At 45.6% G+C, this 25,571-nt stretch overlaps 1 protein-coding gene across 1 annotated transcript in view; it reads left to right on the top strand.

The window, feature by feature from the left end:
* Gp6 (glycoprotein VI platelet) overlaps positions 1–25,571 on the top strand; it is a 42,122-nt gene that overhangs the window by 3,390 nt on the left and 13,161 nt on the right. Inside the window, 11 exon segments of the mRNA XM_087200911.1 lie at positions 10,780–10,879; positions 11,597–11,682; positions 13,610–13,698; positions 18,661–19,090; positions 19,464–19,751; positions 21,818–21,925; positions 22,005–22,038; positions 22,224–22,261; positions 22,454–22,506; positions 22,583–22,725; positions 22,955–23,082. Of these exon segments, the coding sequence (XP_087057037.1) occupies positions 10,780–10,879; positions 11,597–11,682; positions 13,610–13,698; positions 18,661–19,090; positions 19,464–19,751; positions 21,818–21,925; positions 22,005–22,038; positions 22,224–22,261; positions 22,454–22,506; positions 22,583–22,725; positions 22,955–23,082 (1,497 nt within the window).

The following is a 25,571-nucleotide window of genomic DNA, read 5'->3' as shown; positions in this document are numbered from 1 at the left end:
TGGGACCTTGCGCTTGTGAGGCAGGTGGCGGAACCACTGAGCTAAATCCCCGGCCCAGAAATGGTCTATTTTTAAAGACCATTTTCAGAAGGTGCCTGCAGTTTGTTGAATTTTCTGCAATAAGTTGAAAGACATTTTAAAAATTAGTGTGTATTATTATAATTACAGTATGTGTGCTGCTGAAGCAAGCACTATAACTATAGAGTATGCATTTTTCTTTCTCTTGCCTAATCTCTCTCTCTCTCTCTCTCTCTCTCTCTCTCTCTCTCTCTCTCTTCTTCTTCTTCTTCTTCTTCTTCTTCTTCTTTTTTTTCTGCTAGCAGGGATTGAACTCAGGGCCTTGCACTTGCCAGGCAGGCATGACACCACTGAGCTACATCTCTGGCCCTTGCCTAATTTCTTTTCCTAAAATTGCAGGTAATATATTGAATAGAAGTGGTGAGAGAGGATACTGCTTGTCTTGTTCCTGATGTTTGAGGAAATGCTTTCAGGTTTTTTTGTCATGTAACATGATATTGGTTGAGCATTTGTTGGATATTGCCTCTATTTTTCTGAGGTAATACCCTTCTATAACCAGTTTCTTCAGAGGTTTTATTGTGAAGGGATGTTGGAGGGATGTTGAATATTGCCAGAGATTTTTTTTGCATCGATTGGGATGATTATATAACTTTTTTTGAGTCGGAGTCTCACTATGTAGTCCAGATTCGCCTTGAACTTGCTACAATCATCCTGCCTCAGGCTCCCCTGTGATGCAACTACAGGATGCACCACCAGGCCTGGCCAGAGATGGTCACATAACTTCTATCCTTGACTTTATTGGTGCGGGGCACTATGTCTCTTGATTGAAGTGTATTGAACCTTCTTTGCATTCATACAATCAGTCATTGCCTGTGATCTTTCTATATGCCCTGAAGTCAGCTTGTACATATTCTACGGAAAGTTTTTATATCTCTGTTCTTTAAGGATATTTTTCTGTAGTTTTCTTCTTTGTTGTGTCTATAACTTTTTGGGATCAGAGAGAAACTGACTCTAGAATGAATTTGAAAGCATTCCTTCCCTTTGTGTTTCATGACATAGTTTCAGAAACACTGGTGTTAGTTCTTCTTTAAAATTTTGGTGAAATTCAATGTAGTCCTGAGCTTTTCTTTGTTGGGAGACTTTTTATTACTACTTTTGTTTCATTGCTTGTTGTTGATCTATTTTAAGTTTTTGATACCCTCTTGGTTCATGTTGTACATCCGATATGTGTAGGAAATTATGTTTCTTCTAGATTTTCTCATTTACTGGAATGTAAGTTTTCAAAATGGTTGCTGATGATATTCTGGATTTCAATAGTAACTTTTATAACATTGCTTTTTCACCTCTAATTTTATTAGATTGGGTATTTACTCACTTTCGGTTAATTTAGTTAAGAGTTCTTTTTAATCATTACAAAGAACCAACTTGTTTTTTTTTCATTACGCTTATTGGTACATTTTAGGTATAAAATACAGTTACATTCATCATTCGGATCTTGTACCTTTACATGAGTATCTTGGTTCTTATTTTTTTCCCCTTCCCCTGCCCTCCCTTCACGCCCTCCACCCTTCCCTATTTGGAAAAACTTTGTTTCCATTTTTTTTCTTTTCTCATATTTTTTCTTTTCCCTTCTTTCCTTTCCCCTACCCCTCCCACTTCCCCTGCACCTTTAGACCTTTACTTCCTATTACACAATATCAATTATACATTTTTAAAATTACAATATCAAAATTTAGAGGACATTACCACAGATTTTTTTTTTTGGTACCAGGGATTGAACTCGGGTCCTTGCACTTGCACAGCAGGTGGTGAAACCACTGAGCTAAATCCCCAGCCCAACATTACCACAGATTTTACAGAATTTAAAAGGATATAGAAAGCATATTACAGAAATCTTTTTTGAAATAAATTTGACAACTTCTAAGAAGTATCTTGGAAGACAAATTAATGAAATGGACTCTGGAGGAAATATAAAATTTGAATAGCACCTATTAAAGAAAGTATATTCCTAGCTTGAAAACCTACCTATATGACAACAACAGGCTCATATACATTTTAACTGATGAATTATATTGAACATTTAAAGCAGAAGAAGGAACACTTCTCCCCTCATTTTAGGAAATCAACATTGTGGTAATACTAAAACTGGATAAAGATAATAGAAGAAAAAAGAATGAACATAGATAAAAATTTGTTTAACAAAACAAACTATTAGAAGTCAGATCTGGCAGGATGTAGAAAGTGGTTTTATTATAGGGATGGCAGGGTTGGTTCAGCATTGGAAGATCCACCCTCAAAAGTCATCATTTTAACAGAGGAAAGGAAAAAGCCCTCTGATCCTGGCAGTAGTTGGAGAAAAAGTATTGAACTAAATTCTACAGCTGTTCATGGTAAAAACTGTCAGGAGACTAGAAGTAGAACAGAACCTTCTCAACAGATTAAAGACATGTACTCCATACTTCCAGCAAAAGCACCTTATATGAATGGAAAAGATACAATGCTTTCTCCCTAAGATGGGTAACAAGGCCAGATATGATTAATCTTCATCTGTCCATTAAACTTTGAAACATAGGCCCAAACCAAAATAGTCTGGCAATAACAAGACACAATTAGCATTTTATTGGCAAGGTAGAAGTAAAATCTTTATATGTAGATGAAATGATCATCTACAGAGAAAATACTAAGAAATCTCTAGGAGCCCCTAGAACTTGTATTTGAATTTAGCAGGATTAGAAAACACAAGGTATATATAAAAATTCAGGTGTATGTATACTTGCTATAAATGAAGAATTAGATATTGAAATTAAAAGTTATGTAGGAGTACAAAGGACCTAGACAAATTAAAAGAAAAAAACAGTGTTGGAAGACATTTATTGCCTAATTTTAAGACTTCCTCTAAAGCTACAGTAATCAAGGCAGTGTTGGTGTAAGGAAAGATGTACAGATCATTGGAATAAAACAGAGAATCTAGAAATAGAACCATATGTATATGGTCCACTGAGTTTTGAAAGATTATTTAACATTAACATTTTATAGAACATAAATTCAATTCAAGAGCAGAGGAAAAGATAGTGTTTTCAGCAAATGGTACTAGAACACCTGGTATCCATATGTAAAAAATTAACCTCAACCCTTTATTTCCATACATAAAAATAACTCGAAAGGATCTATGAACCTAAATATGAAAGACTAAAACTATAAAACTTTAAGAAGAAATTATAAGGCAAAATGTTCATGAATTTAGGGTAGGCAAGAATTTCCTAGGATACAAAAAACATAGTGGATAAAAGAAAGAAATTGATAAATGAGATTCCATCAAAATTTAGAACTTTAAATGATATCATTAAGAAAATGAAAAGTAGTCCTTAAACAGACCATATTTATAATACATATAACCTAAGACCAGAATATATAAAGAACTCTAACAGCTCATTAATAGACAACCCAATTAAAAAGTAGACACAAGAAGATGATAAATAGCCAGTACAGCACAAGGAAAGGTGTATAACACTGGAATCAGAAAAATACTAATCAGTACAATAACAAGATTGTATTATGCACTCATTCGGGAGATGAAGTTAAAAGTTTTACAAGAACAAATGTCAGCTTAGTTGTGAACCAGTTAGAACTGTCTAATACTGTTAATGTGAATGTAAAATGACAAAACCATTTTGGAAAACAATATAGAAATTTCTTGTATCACTATTAAGAACCAACAGTTCTATTCTTAAGTTTTCACTTAAGAGGAATGAAAACACATGTTCACAATAGGTTTGTACATACCAGTTGACTATCCCTTATCTGAAATTCTTGGGACCAGAGGTGTTTCAGATTTTGGTTTGAAATCCACTTGGTCTGCAAAGAGGATAGCTACTCCTGCTTTTTTTTGGGTTCCTGTCACATGGAGTATTGTTTTCCACCCTTTAACTTTCAGTCTATGAGTTTCTTTTTGAATTAAGTGTGTTTCTTGTATGCAGAATATTGTTGGATCTTGCTTTTTGACACATTCTGCCAGTCTATTTCTTTTGATTGGTGAATTGAGACCATTAACGTTGATGGTTATAACTGATACATATTGACTTATCATTGTCATGACTTTTTCTTTTTGTTGGATTCTCCCCCTTTGCATTTATTTCTTGTCACGCCTGACAGGTTCATTCTGCTGGGCTTCTTGGGGTTGTGATCCTTATTGCCTTTTCCTAGGATATTGTCTAAAATTTTTTTGGAGTGCTGGTTTGGTATTCATGAAGTTCCTAAGGTGCTCTTTGTCATGAAAGTATCTTATTTCTCCATCCATTTTGAAAGATAGTTTTGCAGGGTACATCAATCTGGGTTGGAGGCTGTTTTCTTTTAGGGCTTGAAATACGTCACTCCGAGATCTTCTTGCCTTGTGTTGAGAAGTCTGCTGTGATTCTGATGGGTTTTTCTTTGTATGTGTTTTGTTTCTTTTCTCTAACTGCTTATAGAATTTTGTTCTTCTGTTGGGTTTCTGGAATCTTAACTATTATATGCCTTTGTGTAGATGTTTTTTGATCACAGCTGGTTGGAGTCCTATATACCTCACTTATTTGTATGTCAAGTTCTTTTCCCCTGCTTGGGAAGTTTTCTACCATCACTTCTGTATACATTTTTTTTAATGTCATCTGTACTCTCTCCTGTTTCTACATTGACTCCGATCAGTCTTATGTTATTCTTCTTTGCATCGTCTAGCAGCTGCTGGATTGATTTCTCATGGTCCCTTACAATTTTAAAGCAATGTTTCTTTTCCTGGTCACTAATTGCAATCTTCTCTGTCTGAGATTCTGTCTTCACATTGGCTCATTCTGCTGCGTAAACTTTCAATGGAGTTTTTAATCTCCTGGAAATCTGTTTGTATCTGTTTTATGGATTCCATTTGTTTCCTGTGTTGGGATTCCATCATGTTCCTCAGCTCCTCTTTTTTTTTTTGTTTGGTACTGGGGATTGAACTTGGGTCCTTGCGCTTGTGCAGCAGGTGGCGAAACCACTGAGCTAAATCCCTGGCCCACTCTATTTTTTTAAATCTGTGTCCTCTCTAGATTTATTAATTGTGCTTTACACTATGGGAACAATCTCTGCTGTTATGTGAGAAATTATTTCTGATTTCATTTTTCCCAGATCCTCTTTTGTTGCCAGTTCAGGGAGTCCAGGTGGTTGAGTATCAGAGTGTTCCATCTCATTTCCCTTTGGAGTTGCTTTAGATGATCTGGAAATCTGGTTTTGAGACTTTTTTATGTGGTTTCTCGTTTTTATGGAGGGTTTGCTGTTGGCACCTGCGCAGTGGCTCACCTCCTCTGTGCCAAGGGTGGTGGTGGTATGGTGGCCCAGAAGCCTCCTCCTGGGCACTGGGAGTGGCTTACCTCCTCTGTGCCCCTACTTGTTGCATATATTATTTTATTGTTCTTTCAAGTTCATTTTATAATTTGAGCTCTGATCTTTACTATTTCTTTCCTTCTAGTGATTTTAGTGTTGGTTGTTGCTGCTTTTCTAAGAACTTGAGATGCATTATTAGATTGTTTATTTGTAATTGCTTTGATATTTTAATATAGGAACTCATGCACCTACTGACTTTTTGAGTGTATATTATTCGATCTTCTTGTGTTTTTATAATTTCTGTAGTTTTTTTCTGTTGATTTCTAGTTTCATTCTGATGTGATCTGACAAGATGCAAGTAATTACTTCAATTTTTCTGTATTATTAAAACTAGCTTTATGGCCTAATATGCTCTTTTTTTCCCCCTGGTACTGGGGATTGAACTCAGGACTTTGTGCTTGCGAGGCAGGTGCAGTGCCACTGAGTTACATCCCTGGCCCTATTTTTGAGAAAACTCTATGAGCTGCTGAAAAGAATGTTTATTCCTCTGTTTTTGGATGGAATATTCTGTATATGTCTGGTAAGTGTATTTGGTCTGGAATGTAGTTTAATTGTGATATTTCTGTGTTGGTTTTTTTCTGGATGATGTATCTTTTTGTGTGAGTTGAGTTAAAGATACCCATTATTTTATTGGTGCTTATGTTTCTTTTATATCAAGTAGCACTATTAAAAATGAAATCAGTTGTACCATTATTGTGTCTTCTTTGTAGTTACAAGTGTTTGCTAATATGCAGTATGTCTTTGTCTGGAATGTCTTGAAATCTACTTTACCACATATGAATGTAGCTACTCCTGCTTGCTTTTTTATTCCATTTTTGGAATATCATTTTTCCATCCTTTCACTTTCAGTCTGTGTGCTTTGCCAGTGAGATGTGTTTCTTGAAGGCAGCACAGTTGGGACTTGCTTTGATTCTTTCCTAATTCTCACTTGCTAAAGTACTCTTCTGTTTTTTTTTTTTTTTGAGACAGGGTCTTGCTATGTAGTTCAGGGTGACCTTGAACTCACTATGTAGCCCAGGCTGGCCTTGAATGACAGTAGTCTTCCTGCCTCAGCCTCCCGAGTGCTCGGATTGCAGTCATGCATTACCACACCCAGACTCTCATGCACTCTTCTAATGAGACTTAGTTTTTTCTGTGCTCTCTTCCTCTTCTATATGTAGAATTCCTGTATGTTCTGTGATGCAGGTTTGGTCATCATGAATTTTCTTTGTTTATATTTATCTTGGAAAGTGTTTCTCTAATCCTGAAAAATTGCTTTGCAATTAGTAATTTGCTATGGCAGATATTTTCTTTCAGGCTTTGAAATACTTCATTCCTTGCTCTCCTGGCCCTTTGTGTTTCTGCTGAGAAATTAGTTGCCTCGATAAGTGACTTGGTATTTTTTCTTGGAGCTTTGAAGATTCTTTCTTTATTCTGTACTCTTTTTTTTTTTTTTTTTTTTGGTACCGGGGATTGAATTTGGCTCCTTGTGCTTGTGCAGCAGGTGATGAAACTACTGAGCTAAATCCCTGGCCCTTTATTCTGTACTCTTGATATTTCAACTACAGTATAACATGGAGGATTTTTGCTGGTCGTGTCCCTTGGCTGTTCAAAACTGTCTCTTGTACTTTTACGTGCATATCTATCTGAATTTTGAAATTTTTCTATTATTTCAATAAATAGACTTTTATACATTTGTCTGTATCTTGGGTCTTTCTTTTCCAAACATAGTAAGTTTCATCTATTATAGAAACATTTGACAAATGAGTTATGATCCTGTGACTAGGTTGTTAAATGAGTTGTTCACTAAGTGAGGAATTGTGTATAGTATGTACAATACAATATTCAGAACAAAGAAATGGTCAAAGGAAACTCCAACTTGATGATTTTGCTTTTATTTGCATAACTTTTACATGCAGTACTGTAATATATAGCAGGACATAAAAGCACAGTACTGTAGTGTACAGTTCAATCAACAAAAATCACAGTATTGTATAAGCAAGGTGTACTGTGCACAAAAAGACATTGAGGCTCTACAAACAAGATGTTCAGAACTGTACCAAAAAAAAAAGACGGGTTGTAAGTCTGGTGGGTTGTAAGTTTGAACAGTGCATGCCTTAGTGGAAGTCTGATCAGTCATTAAACAGGTCATTAAACAAGGAATATCTGGGGCCAGGGATTTAGCTCAGTGGCACTGTGACTGCCTCAGAAGTGCAAGGTCCTGAGTTAGATCTCTGGTACAAAAAAAAAAAAAGACACACACAAAGAATATCTGTAATCATTCCTATAAGTTTTGCATGCTTTGTTCATATTTTCTTTGTTGATGTTTGAATGTAATAATTCATCTTTCTTATCTTCTGGCTCTAAATGTCTGTCTTCTGATTGATCTAGTCTTTTTATTTATTTATTTTCTATTTATTACATTCATCTTGGGGAATTTGTACATATGTATATTGCATCTTGATCATTTATACTTTCATTTCCCTATAGCTTCTCTTCTTCTCTCTCCCCTAGATCCCCTTCCTATCTCCACAGAGCCTACTTCCATGTTTCCTACAATTTCTCTTTTATTTTGGTCTTTCTATTATTCATATTTGGGGTTTTTCATATTAGGGAAACCATGTGGTGTTTAACCTTCTATGTTTGATTTATTTCACTTAGTATTATGCTCTCAGGGTGCATCCATTTTTCTACAAATGGCCTAAATTTATCCTTTATTGCTGAATAGTGCTCCATTGTGTTCATGTACTGCATTTTCTTTATCTGTCCATCTGTTGATGGGGATATAAGCCATTTCCAAAATGTAGCTATTGTAAATTGTGCTGCTATAAACATGGTTATATAAGCATCACTGTAATATGATAAGTTTAACTCTTTTGGGAAGATACCCAGAATGAGTATAGCTGGGTTAAATAAAATTTGTGCTTTTAGCTTTGTTGAGAAATATCCATATTGATTTCCATAATGAGTGTGCTAATTTACATTTCCACCAATAATCAATAATGTAGAAGGGTTCCTTTTCCCCTACAACCTCACTTAGTTTGCTGTTTTTTGAGTTCTATTTCTTTTTCTTGGGTTCTTTTGAGACAAGGTCTTGCTATGTAGTTCAGGCTGACCTTGAACTCACAGCAGTCTTTCTGCCTAAGTCTCCCAATTGCTGGGGTTACAGGTGCATCTGACCACATGCAGCTTGAGCTCTTAATTATGACTGAATCTCAGTGTTGTTTCAGTTTGCATTTTTCTAATGGCCAAAGGTGCTGAACATTTTTACATGTACTCATTTGTCATTTGCACCTCTTTGTTTTGGTACCGGGGATCAAACTCAGGACCTTGCACTTTTGAGGCAGACGCCAGAACCACTGAGCTAAATCCCCAGCCCTGCACCTCTTTTGATAAGTGTCTATTCATTTCATTGCCCATTTTTTGTTTGGGTCTTTTATTTTGGGGAATGTCAAATTTTTTGAGTTCTTTATATATTCTAGATATTACTCCTTTGTCCAAGGAGTAGCTGGCAAAAACTTTCCCCCATTCTGTATATTTTCTCTTCACTATGTTGATTTATTCCTTTTCTGGTCAAAAACTTTGTAATTTAATATGATCCCATTTGTTAATTCTTTGTTTTGTGCATTTGGCAATCTGTTCAGAATGTCTTTGCCTATGCCTATGACTTCAGTAATTTTATGAATTTTTCTTCCAGCAGATTTTTTTTTTTTGTACTGGGGATTGAACTCAGGATCTTGAGCTTGTGAGGCAGGTGGTGGAACCACTGTGCTAGATCCCTGGCCCCCTTCCACCAGATTTAGTGTTTCTTTTTTTAACATTTAGGTCTCTGATACATTTTGATTTGATTTTAGTGCAGGATGAGAGATATGGATCTGGATTTATTTTTCTGCATATGAACCACCAGTTAAAGATAAAATCAGTGAACCACAGAGCTGATTCTTTGAAAGTATAAAGAAGATTGATAAGCCCTTAGCCAAACTTATCAAAAGAAGAAAGGAAGAGACTCATATCAATGCAATGAGAGACAAAAAAGGCCAAACCGCAAAGGACACAACCAAAAATCTAGAGGATTATAAGAAACTACTTTGAAAACATATTCCAAGTTGGAGTAAATCAGGATATGTCAAAGAAATGGACACTTTCATAGGTTCATATGAATTACCAAACTAAACGAAGAAGACACAAAAATCCTACACAGACCAAGACTGGCATTGGTCCAGTCTGTTGATGAGAGTTTCCACCGAGTTTTTTCATTTGATTGAACTTTTCATTTCTATGATTTTTTTCTTTGTTTTGTTTTCAGAATCTGTATCTTTCATATTCTGCATTGTCATTTTTATTTCATTCAATTTTTTATCTGTATCTTCTTTGAGTTTGACAATCAGTTTTACAATTGTTCTTTTGAATCCCTTGTCTGTTATCTTGCCCATTTTGGTATCCGTTGGATTCAGCTCCTATAGAAGTATTGTTCTATTTCAGTCATGTTACCTTGTTTATTTATATATTTTTTGTTTCTTCATAGAGACTTATATAATTGCTAGAATGAGGATCTCTTATTTTTTAAGAGAAGGCCTTCTTAGGGGGCAGGCTTCTCTTGCAGTTGTGCCCTTGGATATTAGTCTGTTGTGTAGTGCTAAGTTTAGTTAAGTGAATTCAATGCTGCAGGATCTCCATTGCTGATGAATGGGGGTCAACCCTTGCATGGAACGTCTGAGCCTAAGTAATCTACTCTCTCTGAGCATCTCATAGAAGTGTGGACCCTCAGGTAGTTAAGCCACATGTCCTTCAAAAGCAGAGTATATGGGGTGGATGGCCGCTGCATATTTTTCTAGTTTTGCCAGGACACTGTGCTACTAAAGGTCATGGGTAAAAACTTGCTAGGAGGATATTTCACTGTTGTAGTATCTCCAAATTTGTGCTGCTTCTCTCTGATCTTGGTTTGGCAAGAAATAACCAGAAGCAGGATTTCCATTTCCATCTTGTGCCTATTTTGGGGACAGTTCATTGATGGTGGTATTTATTGCCCTGGTTGTTTAGGTTGAATTAACTGCTAAGGCTAGGCTCCTGGGAAAATTTAGCACCTTGTGTACTTTCCTTGGGTTAAAAAATACCATTTTAAGGCTCTTGAATTAGGCAGCCAGTTGTGGTCTTTGTCTTACTCTCCAATTGTGTACAGTCTGGGTGTCCTTGATATGTGATCCACTATGTATCCGTTATTCCTGAAATGGAAAAAAGGCACGTTCTGTTCAGAGTGACAGTGTGGATGAGACAGCTGCACAAATCAACATCCTGTTTGGATTCTGGGTGGTTTACATGTGACCTTCATGTTCCTCGGGGAGAGCTTGTATGCTGGTGGCCTTATCCTCAGTTCTTTTTCTTTTTCCCCAGATTACAGAGCAGAGAATATCATCCAGTTGAGTCTGGCTGCCCTTGTCCTGTTAGTCCTCATGGCTTTGCTGATGGATGCCTGGAAGAGCAGAGGAGACCTGTAAGATGCAGCCAGGGAGCCCTGGCTGGGAGACTTGCTAACCCTTTCTAGTCCTCATCAAAATGCTGAAATACAGAATCTCCAAAGACATGCAATCCATTGATTCTGTGTTCAGTATTTCAGGATGGTACAGAGTCCCATAATTCTTTTGAGATTTCTTTAGTTTTTGGGTTTTTTTTGTGGTACCAGGGATTGAACTCAGGACCTTGCGATTGCAAGGCAGGCACAGTGCCACTGAGCTAAATCCTCAGCCCAAGATTTCTTTAGTTTTTTCAATTTTTAGTTTTCATTAGTCCATGTTTGCAGTACACATGTTTACACTCCTTGTGAACAGTTGGTACATGCACACAAGACATCTTAATTCCCTTTTCTTACCCTCCCCGGCCTCTTTTATCTCTTTGTTTCCATCCATTTTGCACAAGATCTATTTCCTGTTTCCTAGTATCCACCTTTATTTTGCTCTTTATTTATTAGTATTTCCTTTGAGATTTTATAATTATGCTTGGAGGAATGGATCTCCACACACCACAGTATTTTTTCTTGTTTGTCTTCTGGCTTGTGTCTGATATTGGTCTCTGATGCCCATTTCTCATTCCTGCATTAGTCTATGTGAGTCTTTCTTTGTAAAACTGTTTTCCTATCCCTCCTTCCAAATTTTCTGTACTTCATACATCAGAGCTCTCACCCTAGTTTCTCCTTATTACTCCCTTCCCCCAGGATGAAGGGACCACACTGCCCCCCTCTTCAGCTTCAGCTTCGTCAGAATCCAACTCCAGCATTAACAGCGATCATGTTCTCTAGCAGCATGGACTCTTAGGAAGTCTGTGTGTTCCGCATTGATGAGGCAAGGGGCTCCCTCACCAGGAGGAGCAGGACTCACCAAGTGTTGATTCTGCTGTAGAGGAACCTCGTGGTGCTCAGTGTGGTGTTATACACACACCTGTCCTCAGTGGTTGTGAAATTAAAGTGTGAACGTTGCAGGGCCTTTCCATGTCATGTTAGGAAAAATCTATATAGTCCATTTTTAATCCCATAGCCATACCTGCTTTTACTTTTGTATGTGCTTGATTTCAGTCCTTCCCCAATTCATGACTCTCATGCGAGGAAATTTCACTAAGTATCTTTTGTATTCTTCAAGTTGTAGAAGCCTCATTCATCAGTAAGAAACAAAGGAAGAGCTACATTAAAAACATCTGTAGTCTTGGTGGATGGATTCTCCAAGCAGCGGAGTCTTCTTTCTCTGGTTTGTCTTCTAGCTCCTCTCTGATGTTCTTCTCAGATATCTCTTTCTTGTTTCTGCATTTATCTGCGTGGTTTTCCTCCCCATATGTCGGCTTCCCTCTGTTTCCCAGTTTTCTATTCCTCACTCCAATCCTTCACCATGGCCTTTCCCTAGTTACCCCCCCACCCCCAGCGCCCCCAGCACCGAGTCTCAGCCAGAGCTGCCCCACAGGAACGCCGGCTTTCAGATTATCAACATTTCCTCCCAAGTGCAAACCTGGTGAACACGTGGACCTCACTGAGCTTCACGGGGATGGGAGAGAGATAGGTGGAACTGACGCTGTGATCTGCTGGGGCTGTGCTGAGCAGGAAGTGGTCTGCCGGGAGCGATGTGCTGTAGATCACTTCAGCCAGGCTCAACTCGCCTTCTCCCGCGAATGAGGCAGGGCCGGGAGGGAGAACAGGCGACAAGAGGGCGTGGTGGACCAAGACCTGGCAGAGAAGAGGACTGTCTTCCTCCCAGCCCATTCACCAGAGACCGTCAAGCATGAGGTCCTGCAGACCTTAGCCACTCTCCTGGCTCCTGTTACAGACCAGCTCCCTACCTCTCCACTATAAGTAAATGCACTGCCTTTGCCTGGGGTCTTTTTCTCCCATCAGGAGGAAGAGCCCCACCTGGTCCCACCTTTTGTGTCTCTTTGTCTTTTCTTAATCTCCCACCATCATTTCTCACTCCGTGGATCCTTCAGCCATGCAGGCCATGGCCGTGGTCTGTTCTGCTGATTCCCTACTTCCTCTCACAATAAAATATCGTTTGCTATGGAAGGGTGTTGTAAGAGGCCAGAAGTCTTAAAGATGCTTTGGGACTGGCATGGGATGCATCTCAGCACTTCCAACTGTGACCTCCGGGGCCCTCCTCATGCTGCTGTGTCCTTTCGGGCACAGTCAGAGCGACAAGCAGGACGGTCTCATCCCGTGTTCAGGGTGCTGTGCCAGGGACTGGTGACGTGAGGCACCAAATGTGGGGACAGGGAAGGAAATAATTAGGTGAACCCTAGTAGGTTCTGCTTCAATAAATAATTTAATGTTCCATTCTGCATTTGGTTGTTCTGCTTTTGCAGTACTGGGCCAAATTTTAAAGATTTTCAAGACTTAAAAAGGAAAGCAGAGAACCAAATAAAGACAGTTAACTTCCATCTTACAGCTCAGTTTTCTTGTAATGAAAAGAAGACACGGTGGAGAAGTGTTAATCTGAGCATAACATGTGACATAATAATTACTTGTTCCAAAGATAGGGAGACCAATGACTGAGGTGATGATAAATGAGTCCTCACTGAAGGGCGACTTTAGCACAATCTGCATGTTTTTTGCCGTGTATGATCCCCAAACACTTCCAGATGGACAAGGAATGGAACCAGGGGAGGAGACAGCTGAGCACAGCAACATGGCCTCAGGAGGGCTTTTCCTTCTGGTCGGTGCTGTGCAGTGAACACTTCACTTCCCCTCCAGTTGCTGTGGCTGTGGTCTTCATCCCTTTGATCCCAGACATGCGCCCCCAAGTGGACAGAGTCACACTCATCTCCCTTGTCACTGTGGCTGTAAGGTCAGGGCAGGAAACCCAAGGAGGGACCACGGATGCAGAGGAGGGTTAGAGCTGCTTTCCCATCGTGACATTGCAGATGCCTCTCACCGGGGTGGCGTGAAGGGAAAGACACACAGAGTTCTGGCTGTGTCAAAGGAAATTTCAGCTTTTACCTTTTGTGTGATCTCCATGCTGAGATTTGTAGCATTTGTACTAGTTTACCTTCTCATACCATGCAGGAGGGCTCATGTCCCCCGACATTTTTGCCAGCGTTCATTTTCTTGTGTGTTCCTGACAGCAACCACACTGTCTGGGATAAAATCAAGTCTCACAGTTGTTCTGATTTGCCTTTCCCTAGTGGCTGAAATGTTGAACACATTTCTTGTATACTTGTCGACCATTTGTAATTCTATTGAGAAGTGTCTCTTCAGCTCATTTGTGGAGTTTTGGCTGGGTTGTTTCTTGACAGTGTGTTTCAGGTGTTTGCATACCCTAGATATTAGTCCTGCACTGGAAGAGTAGCGGTCAACCTTTTCTCGTTGTGTAGGTTGTCCCTCCAGTGATGTTGCCTTGGCTGTGCAGCAGCATTTTAAGTCTGATGTACCTGGATTCCTTGAAGCTTGCTATTATCTCCTGAGCTCCTGGAATTCTATTCAGGGAGACTTTGCAGGTGCCTATGGCTTCACGTGTATCCCCTGTGTCTTCTTCCAACAGTTTCAATGTTTGTTCTATTATTTCTATGTTACTGTTTTATAATAAAATTGTTATTTTAATTGGTGTAACGTTTGAGAAACAGTAAACACGTTCATTTTGGAAATTTGATACTGGCACTGATATAGCCATGCTGACCCATGGACTAGAAATGGGTTTTCCTGTGGCTTCCTGGCCCAGCTTGAATCCCCAAGGGCTGCAGGTCCATGATTCAAGTCAGTGCCTGATCCTGAACCACTTCTGTGGTCACAGCGGCTCTCTTTCTGCTCTTGAAGAAGCAGTGGTACTGGTTGTTACTTGAAGAAAGCAGCCCAGTCTCTGGAGGCTGTAATGGGGCAATGGGGTGAGCGGCTTTGGGTTGGCTGAGGTCGTGCTGCAGTGGTGCCTGTTTTTGCTTGTGGCCAGGCGGAGGCTGGGCAGGGTGGGTGTGGACAGCGACAGTGCCCATGGTGGTGGCTGCTGCAGGGAAGGGGAGGTGACAGCTCCTGCTGGTGGCTGTGCTCTGGGATTCAAAGTGCAGGCTCAGCATAGAGCTCAGGCCTGTGGCTTCTCCCCGGCATTGCTCTCCTGGTGCAGCGCCGATGGGGCATCCCTGCCTTTGGGTGCTACTCCTGGAGGGCATGGGCCTAGAGTGTGGCCCAGGCTGGCTCCTCACAGGGGGCACAGGGACAGCAGCCCAGAGGTCCCCACTCTGACCTGAGCATGCATGGACCCTCACGGAGCTGCCACATAGCCCGAGTCCGGGGTCTGTGAGTGGGGATGAGCTTTGGGGACTCAGGGTCCGAGTGCCCCTCAGCGAGTCCAGCGTCCATGGTGGATGTCGCCCTGCTGCTTGATCCCAAAGTGCCACAGCAGGGGGTTCTCAGGAGTTGGGTCCCCTGGAGGAGGCTCTAGGTGAGCGAAGCCTCTTTGATCCACCAGCGTGTGGCCCTCCACATCCACAAGAACTCGGGAGTTCACATACTTTGCAGTTACAGGGAGGTTCACGTGCATCCCAACAGAGTTCAGATTCCCATTCTAAATGACCCAAGATGAGGAGCCGTTCTGTAGAAGACCTGGTCACTGGGAGCAGTGAGTCATGGGGTGTTTTTGTTTTTAAACAGCTTGTTGAGGAGTCACTGCAAGATATGAAGCTGTGCCTTTTCTTATGGAGGCTGACGCCCTCTTCACTCTACAGGGCGTGTCCATCCCTCCAGAGTTCCTCCTCTCCCTCTGCTGTCCTTACAGCTTTGGTAGTTTTGTGTGAAACTGTGAGAGCTCTCTTCTTAGCACATGTTATGTTCGAGATAGAGTTGTCCTCTGTGAGCGCTAGGTTCCATCGTGGGTCAGGAAGACCTCAGACCGCCGGACTGCTGCAGAACACTAACCAAGCCGCCTTCCGTGGCCCTGTATTTCCTCCTCCATGTTCTCAGATTTGGTGTCTGCTGAAGGCCACTCATCCTACACTGCTCCAGGTGATTCCCCAGATGGACTCAGTCTTTCTCGCTCCATTTCACCTCTTCTCTGTAAATCCTGCTGCAGATCTCACACAGATGTGCAGATCCCAGTGCATAGCACACGCATGCATTTTCCTAAAGTTCCTTGCTGCAAACTCAGAGCAGGAAACCCACAGAGGAACTGAGACCCAGCCTAGAGGTGTGGGGGAGGCTTAGGGACAGAGCTCGGCCTTGTGCAAGAGCAGCTCCCTTCCCATTTAGTAGCTCATCCATCACCCTGTGACACAGACTCGGGGCCCAGGCTGCCCATCCCCTGGTGGGTCCCCCGTGTGCTGGTGTGACCGCCAGCAGAGCAGGTGTGCAGACCTGGGCTGAGGCAGCACCATGGCCCCTGGGATGGCTCTGCTGCTTGGACTTGGTGAGCACAGCAGGGGAGGGAGGAGGGCAGTGGGAGGCGTGAAGAATGCAGACGCTGGGTCCATGCCCTGGGCCCCTCTCAGGGCTCTTCCTCTGTGTGCTCCTGCCCAGGGGGTGAGAATGAGACCCCTGAGGCCTTGGGCCCAGGTCTGGTGTCCTGAGCCCAGGGTTGGGGGTCCCTGGGTCCCAGGCAGATGCCTCTCACCTGATCTCTGTGCTTCAGTGTCTGCTCTGGACCAGAGGCTCTGGGCCCACAGTGGTGAGTTTCCCTCCCTTCAGTCCTGGGGCTCTGAGTGAGGCCCGGCCAGGGTGGGAGGAGCCTGAGGGTCTTGAGCTGACCAGGAGGAGCCTGCCCAGCCCAGCCCTGCTCTGCCCTGCCGGCCACACTCTTCCCTGTCCATCTGCAGTGAGGAATCGTGCTGGGGTGGGGACCATCCTGGGCACTGACGGTGTCAACAGGAAGCCTGGGTGGGGTGGACCTTGCAGAGTAGACGCAGAGCTGGGGACTCATGCCCGGATCCCCAGCCCCTGCGCACTAGGTCTTCACTCTTTGGATGGTCTCTGCTGTCCCATGGGCTGCTTCCACCTCTCTTCTCTCTGACAGGTCAGCTCAGATGAGGCTCCCATGTCCCAGTCAGATATGAAGTAAAATGTAGACCTCAGTGTGTGTCACTTCTGTCCTTTTTTTCAAGTTACCTTTTGCCTCTGAGACCTGGTTCCTTTTCCCCAAATCATAAAATCACCTGACATTGCCACAGTGAAGACAGAATCCATGTAGTGTGAGGGATAATGCCCTGCTCCTCCTCTTATACCTGCTTGTTAATGTTCATTGTACTCCTGTTTCCCCACGGTAGGCAGTATTTTCAGCTCAGTGTAATATGATTTTGATTTCTCCTCCTTGCTCCCAAGGAAGCTATGTTCATTCCCACTTGATGCAGGTATATGGGGCCTGCCTGTGACCCCAACACTGCTGTGTGTGATGCAGACACCCAGAAACCCTTGTGGCCTCTATCTGAAGGAAAGAAGTGTGAACACATTGAGTCATTTACACATGTGATGTGTTAGGAGGAAGAGGATGTGAGGAGAAGTGTACAGTTTGGAAAGTCATGGAGTGTGTGTTGGGGGCAGATACAGAGGTCACCACTGTCGGTACTGCGTGACAATAGATGTGTGTCCTGAGGGGAGGGACTGGAGACATCTGGGGACCCGTGCTGGGGGAGAAGCTGGCTGTGCTGCTGTGTCTGTGGCCATGGCTGTGGGCAGAGCGTGCGCAGTGCTGGGGATGCATGAGGACGAGATGAGGCATGCAGTCAGGGCCCCAGAGCCGTGTGGAGCAGGCTCCATGCTCCAAGTCTCCCTGAGTGACAGCAGAGTGCCCAGGCTGCTGACAGAGCACAGAGGTGACAGACACATTTAAATAGGGTCCCAGACTCCAGGGTGCGGAGGGGTGGGAAAGGGGCTGGGTTTCATGTGGGAGAAGATAAAGGAAGCCAGAGGAGAGGGGCTCAAGGAGATACAATGTCCACGGGCCCAAGCCAGCAGGGGCAGCAGAGGTGAGGGGAAGGTGGACACACAGGAGACCTTCCCAGGCTGGGAGGAGAAGGGAGAAGCCAGCAGTGCAGTGCTAGGGAAAGACGGCGGTGGCTACATGGACAAGGACAGCAAGGAGGGGTGAGGTCTTTGTGAGTATGCAGGGGTTTAGGTTGGCATAGAGTTACTTAGAACTCAGCGGAGGTGACTAAACTACTGTTGAGATCAGGTGTGTGTGTGTGACACGGACATGAACATGCACTCACACAGTGAGAGACACACAGATGCTGGATGCAGGTGGGAGACCCATGGTAGATGGGTGGGTAGATCCATGGGTAGATAAACAGATCGCCAGGTGTCAGATGGTGGATAGATAGGCATCTGTTGGAGAGGAGTATATTTATATATATTATATATAGTCTGTCAAAAATTGTATTTGCACGTCAGGAAATGAAAAACTTGTGTAAACATTTAGCACCTAATTGATTGAGCCATCATGAGATTAATCCCAGTTACCTTTGGCCTCTGTAGCTATAAGAGCTGCTCTAAGTGGTGGCCCTGAGGTTCCAGACATTTATCGGTACAGCCACCTGCTGAAGTGTGTGTACATTTCTTTGGCAGACTCTGCATATATGAGAGAGAGGTTGAAGGCACGAGCCCAGACACTCTGTAGACAGGAGGGTGTTAGAGATGACAGGAATGGGCCCGGGCACAGCGCCTGCCAATCCAGGGGACTGAGCGTGTGCACTCCTGGAAGCCAGAGGAAGGGCTCCTGTCACAGGCAGGTGGTGTCCCTGCTGACGATGTATTCAGGCCTCATAGCCTCTCCCCTCCCAGGTGAAGGACAGGAGTGGCTACCTGCCTGGAGTCCCCTGTCAGGCTAGGGAGCAGGCTGGATCCACGCCCAGGGCACGGCGAAGTCCTGGACCCTGTCCATAGCCCCAGCATTAGCAGCCTCAGGGCCCCGGGAAGGAGGAGCAGGGCGCTGCTTACCTCACAGTCTTTGGGATCTCGTCTGTGTCTCTCCAGGCTCATCCTCCCAGCCCTGCATCTGGGCAGTGCCCGGAGCTGTGATTCCTCATGGCAGGCCTGTGAGCATCTTCTGCAGGGGCCCTCCAGGGACCACCTCATTGCGTCTGCATCAGTCCAAACCCGGAGGAGAGCCGTATGACAGGCATCTAGAGGGAGGCCAGGAGATGGTGGAGTTCTCCCTGCAGGGGGTCACACAGGCCATGGCAGGGGTCTATTACTGCCATTACTGGAAGAAAGAAATCTGGTCAGAATGCACTGAGTCCCTGGAGCTGATGGTGACAGGTGAGGACCCCAGGGACACTGCCCGGCCTGGCTCTCTGCTGCCACCTCACTGGACCCGATGTGCCCACCCAGGCCCTGGCCCATGTCTGCCCCAGCTGTCGGGCTCCCACCTCCCTCTGTGCTGCCTGTGGTCCCTGCTCCCTCAGAGAGGCGGCTGGGGTCCCCAGGAGGCCCCTCACGGGACAGACACCTGCTCCTCTCTGGTCTGGGTTCATGCAAAATCAGAAAGGAGGGAGCTTAGTTTTCATCCTTCTGATCCCTACACATCAGTGTGCTGTGAATTTCTTCTCACCTTCTCTGCCCTCGCTCAGGCCATGAGAAAGGTGAGGGTATTTCAATAATGATTTTAACATCAGCCTCTACTCCCTTCCAGGTGTCTAGAATGACAAACCCTCCCTGACTGCTGTCCGAGGCCCCCAGGTGGCCTCAGGAGGAAACGTGACTCTCCTGTGTCACTCGCTGTACCTCTATGACTCCTACCTCCTGTGCAGGGGAGGCGGGGCTTCCTTCCCCCAGGCCTGTTCACGGCAGCAGCACAGCTCATTCCTCATCTCCCCTGTGAGCCTGGGCCAGGCCGGGACCTACGTGTGCTATGGCTCTCTTGACCTCAGCTCCTATCTCTGGACTCTGCCCAGCGACCCCCTTGTGGTCTCTGTCACATGTAAGTGGCTTTACTTTGTGTTCAGGGCAGGCTCTAGGTGTTGAATCTGGGGCATCTCAGGTGCACTCTGTCTGTTGTTACCGTTGTTGTCAGTGTTATTGTGCACTGTGTCGCTTGTCCTCTCTAAACCTCTACTGTTGACTCATAGACCTCAAACATCTCCATTCGTTACCACAATTTATGGCACTCCAAGTGAGTTGTTTTTTGGCAAGCTATCTTTACCTTGTCATAGAATTGATGTGTGATCTGGCGATAGCCCTGGGGTCCATGTGAGTAGTGATCCCCCTCAGATGCTGCCTGTGTAGCCCCTCCTTGGCTCCCTCTCTGTGTGTATGTGAGACATAAGAGCATCACCAGCTGTTGGCGACAGGAATATTAAAGGGGCCTCTCCCAGGGTCTTCATTTTTGATGAGCTTGTATGTCTTTGTGTCCCCTGCACCCTTGTGGGATGATGCTGGGACCACAGTGATGTCTTTTGGCCACCAGGACAGTGGAGAATGCAGCAAGACAGTCATGGCAGGATTCCCAAGATGGATTTATGGTCATGATCCTTTGGAGTCATGCAAGAAGTGAGAGCTCCTGCCTTACTGGTGGATGGGGCTGAGCTCTGCACACCTCAGCTTTTCCATGTAGCTGGGGCTTCTCAGGGTTGAGGGAGAGAAGAGAGGACCAGAGCTCAGAGCTGTGAGATGGCTCTCCAGGTGCATTGTAGGAACCCTAGGAAACTGGGTAGGACAGGGGACAGACAGGAGGAGGCAGGAACCCCAGGAAGACATGTCAGGGATGGCACAGAGAAGGGAATGTGCAGTGCTGAAGTCAGTGGAGGAGTGTTGGGTGGTCTGAGCTCATTCAGTCATCTGATGATGGCTGTTGATCTTTTCACCCCAGCCAGAAATGCGCCGGTGAACCTCAGTGTTCTTTCTCCAGTGGAATGTCTGACATCCACTCCGGCACCCAGTCAGCATCTCCACAAGGCTCTTCAAGGAGACATTTCCCCACCTCCTCTGCATCTTGTGACTCCATCCCAGCAGCTACCTCATCTAAGCTTCCTTATCTAAGTTGTGTCCATCAATGTCCTTCCCTTCAGTGCCCACCCCTCAGATCTCCTCCTTTCTGTCCTCAAATATTCTCAAGCCCAGGCCTTCTTGGTTCTTCTCGTGCCAAGATTATCTGTCACCAGCCACCTGCAGCTTGGTCCCTGAGTATCTGCTCTTTCCACCTGGCCTCTTAAATCTACTCATCACCCATAAAACCCAGTCTTTTACTATTTTTTTAAAGTTAATTTCATTGGTACATTTTAGATATACATAATGATCACATTCACCAAAGGGAATTTGCACCTGTACATGATTTGTCTTCATTCTTTTTTTTCCATTTCCTTCCCCTCCCTTCAACACCTATTCTCCTCCTTATGCACAAAAGCTTTGTTTCTATTTTTCCTTCTATTCTCGTTTTTCCTTCCTTCCTTTCCCCCTCCCCTCTACCTAGTTCCCCTTCCCATTGGAATATTTTCTTCCTATTTCCCAATACCTAGTATACATTTTGGTCCCTATTTACCCTTCTGGTTCTCCCAGAAGAGAACCCATGTGGTATTTGAGCCTGTGTGTCGGAGTTATTTCCCTTAAGTGTATAAGCCCTGGCCTAAAGCAGCACATCACTCACCGCCTGCCAGTCCCTCTGCAGCCCCTGCTGCGCTTGGACTCTTCATCCTCCAGGTTCTGACGGGGACCGAGCCCCTGGGGTCCGCACGTGCATGTGGAAGCATCGTGCTCCTCTGGCCCCGTTCACCTTTGCCTCTCACCTGTGTGCCGCTCCCACCTTCTTATCCTTTGGGGCTTATGTGTCCGAGTAAATCTTCCCCGGTGGCATTCAATCATCTCATGGAATTCACCCCGCTGAGTAATAACTTGTCTAGCTAGTGCCCTGATTGTTTTGGCTGGGTAGGTTTGCTACAGTTTCGCAAGCAGTCAACAACTTACTTGGTATAAGATCAACACTCACAAGTGCTTCCTTGGATTAATCCGCCAGGGTTCAGCAGCAGCTCTCTCCCCTTTGCTCATCCCCAGGTCCAGCCCATCCCACTGTCATTGTGGTCTCCTCCACTGCTGCTGCCTTCCTTCTCCTTGTCCTGCTCCTGCTCCTCCTCTGCCTCTGCCGGCGTCGGGCCAAACGCAGTATGTCCCGGGTGCAGGGTCCATCTGGAGGTGTGTGGGGTGGGCGGGCAGCCTGAGGCTGATCACTGTCTCTCTGTAGGGGCTGCTCACCACGGGACCAAGAGCCAGAGGAGGTATGGGGGATTTGTACCCATATATATATTTTTTTGGTACTGGGGATTGAACTCAGGACCTTATGCTTGCAAGTCAGGCATGGTACCACCGAGCTAAATCACTGGCCCCAGACCCCCATGTTTTTTAAATCCAAGTTTTTACGATTTCTGGACCTACATTGACATTTATGTCTTCTTTCCCTCAGCTTTGGCCCATGCATGCAGATCCAGGGAGACAATAAAGGTAGGGGCCTGAGCAGCACAGGCCACCTGGATGGGGAAAGGGGACCTTCCAGGTGGCTGGGAGGTGGCCGGGGGCAAGCAGAGAGGCTGATAGATGCCGCCACCTTGCTGTGATGGCTCTGAAGTGGGAGCGCAGGGCTGCGGGGTTAGACACCCCTGTGCAGGTCGCCTGCCCGCTCATCTTTCCTTGCAGAGGGTATCTTGGAGGACCTTGAGCCTGAGGCAGATGGACAGAGGGACACACAGGTGAGCAACTCCTTCCACCTCCTCTCTCGCCAGCCCCCACCCAGGCTCAGCTCCACGATTTGCCTCTGCATGGCAGGTCTCCATGGCTGAGGACCCCAGGGAGGTGACCTACGCCCAGCTGTGGCCAGAGGGGCTCAGGGAGAGTGCTGCCCCGCTCCCCTCCTGTGAGCCTGAGGAGCCGTCCACGCAGCCCTGTGTGTATGCCACCTTCACCTTGTCCTGAGGGGCAGCTGGGCTGGCGGTGTGCATGGCTGTGGGCAGGAGCTCCTCAGCCAGGTTGGCTCCTAGAGGGGTCCTGCCCCCGTCCCCAGCCATCTACCGGCTCCCAGCCCCTCAGAGACTCAAGTAGAGAGAACTTCGTCAGCAGTGAGGAGTCCTGTGGCTCTGCCCTCTTGGGCCTCTGAGCAAGGTTCCTTGTGTGCTCGCTCCCTCGCTCACTCGCTCTCAGGCTGCAGACCCACCTCGTGTCTCCAGAAGCCGACTCTCTCCTTGGACCCTCAAGGGGTGGAGATGGAGATGAAGAAGACCGGGCTGCTGGTCTCAAGGAGCTCAGCATTGCTGCAGGAGGCAGGCCTGGTACCCAGCCCGCGGGGTGTGGGGGGCAGCTGGGGAGCACACGCAAAGGGCTCTGGGCTTCTGATCACACCATGCAGGCGTGGCCAAGGAGAGCCCCAGGCCTAGTGGAAGTCGAGGAGGAGTGGTGTGTGTTTCCGTGGCTTGGTGCTGTGATTAATGCTGCCCTAGCATGTGGCACGGTGTGTTTACGAGGAAGAGATTCCTTTTGCTTGGCATGTTCGGGAAGTACGGTGCCTCTATTTTTAGTTTCTGTAGGTGCTTTCTCCTGTTTTCCAGAGCGGCTGCACAGTGCACACTCCCGCTGTGGAAGGGCTCCACTCCCTCGCCAGCACCTGTTATTTCTCCTTTTTCTGTAACAGCCACCTGACGGGCGCGTCAGGTCCCAGTGGTTTTCTTTTATGTTCACTTGATGGTTAGTGATGTCGAGCACCTTTTCGTATACCTGTTGGCCGTTTTTAGAACTTGTTTGAAGAAATAAATAAAATTGGGGTCTTTTGCCCATAACCAAATAAGGTTATTTATTTTTTCCACAGTCGAGTTTGAGTTCTTATTGGCTCCTTCTTGGATGGAAAAGTGGATAAAGTGGTGATGAATATATCCATGTACACAGGGTAATGTTGTTCTGCCTCTGTAAAGGAAGAAGTCCTGCCGTGCTGCAGCGTGAGTGAATCTTGAGGATGATAGACCAAGAGAGATGATCCCAACACAGACAGGCAGACAACGCATTATCTCTTAAGCATGGAATCCTACAAGAAGGTCAGGTACACAGAAAGAGAGAATGAAAGCATTTACCAGGAGCAGCGCTGAGGAGGACCTGAGGGTGTTGTTCAAAGGATCCAAACAGCAACTGCATGGGATGAACAGCCCCAGAGAGCTGATGCACAGCTTGCTGACTCTACGTATCTATTGTGGCTAGGAGTTTTGCTGAATGAACGCAATTTACTAGCATTTGCCACATACAGGAAGATATGTGTGATGATGGATATAACCTACTTCACTATGATAACCGCTCACTGTCTAGCTGCATCTCAAACATCAGACTGGATACATCAAATACATAAAACAGGCCAGGCATGGTGTGCCATCCTGTAGTCCCAGCACTCCGGACATGGAGGCAGGAGGTTTACAAGTTTGAGCCCCGTCTGGGAACATCAGCAATTTTAAAATACAGAAGGGCTGGGAAGCTTCTAGGTTCAATCCCCAGTGCTGCAAACAGACAGATATGTGTAGTAAACTTTATGAAAATAAAAGAGAAGTGAACCGCAGCTCAGGCAGGGAGGAAGTTCCTAACGGGATTGTGGTCCGGTGTCCCGGGCTCTGCCGAGAACTGAAGCCTTCAGGGTAGTGGGAGAATGAGGAAGCGGTTTCTGAAAGGCAGCTAAGGCCCTGAGCTCTCTCTGCCCTCCGTTGCCCCATGGGTGCCTCCATAGGACAGGGGCCGAGCCACGTTGACAAGGAGTGTACAGAAGGTGTTCGATGGGCGACTCACGGTTTCCCCACAGGTTTAACAAGTTCCCCAGTTCGATTATGCGATAAGAATTAATAGAGCATAGTAAAAAAGGAAATGTGAACAGGAGGAGAGGAGCTAGTGTTGGTATGAAGCACGAGGCTCTGACTAAGTTTCAACAGAAAGGTGGAGAAGGCGGACGTGGTGGGTGGAGTGAGGCACAGGGACGTCGTGTGTGGGTCGGGAGAGGAAGAAGCAGGGGGGAATGAGGCAGCTGCTGGGGTGGGAAAGAGAGCTGATGCTTGGCGGGGTGGCTCAGGTCCTGGGTAGGATGGGTGGAGCCCGGGTAGGATTCTGCTTCTGCACCTGCCAGCTGCCCGATCACGCGCATAGTTCATAAAGTGTCCTCCCAGCTCGGACGAGCAAGGAGGAGAAACTCAGCACTGTTAGGAATTAGAGAAGGGGAAGTTCCGGCAGTGGGGCTACCTTACTCCACACCCATCCATCCTGAGAGTGTCCTACTCCGCACCCATCTGCGGGAGGTGATCTTATCCGCGCCCGCGCCTTCCGCGGTGATCCTCCTCAGCGCCCTTCTCCGGTGATCCCACCCCGCACCTGTCTGTTTTGAAGTAACACTGCTTTGCCCCAGTGTGTTCTGAGCGATCTTGCTCCAGGTTCACCTGTTCTGAGGCGATCTCACCCCGAGTTCATCCTCTCCGAGGGAGCCCACTCCGCCCCATCGTTGTGAGGCGATCTTACCCCGCACCTTCCCACTCCGCGGTGATGACTTTAAACCACGGCCCCTTCCTGGGATGCCCTTACTTCACACCCTCGGGAGTCTCGCTCGCACCCACCCGTCTGGAGCCGCCTTGCTGCACACCCGCTCGGGCTGAGGTGCTCTCTGCAGGGATCCGTGCTGGGTGAGAGGCCCCATCTTGTATTTTGAAGTCCTAATCTTCACCACCTCAGAATGTGACCTTAGTTTGAAATAAGATCCTTAAAGACACAGCTGGTCAGATTGAGGCGATCCCGGAGCAGCACG

Source organism: Heterocephalus glaber, unplaced genomic scaffold, assembly GCF_053883595.1.
Source record: "Heterocephalus glaber isolate CG9 unplaced genomic scaffold, H.glaber_assembly_v1.0 deba00001745, whole genome shotgun sequence".
NCBI lineage: Eukaryota > Metazoa > Chordata > Mammalia > Rodentia > Bathyergidae > Heterocephalus > Heterocephalus glaber.
This window is presented reverse-complemented; position numbering and strand designations above follow the sequence as displayed.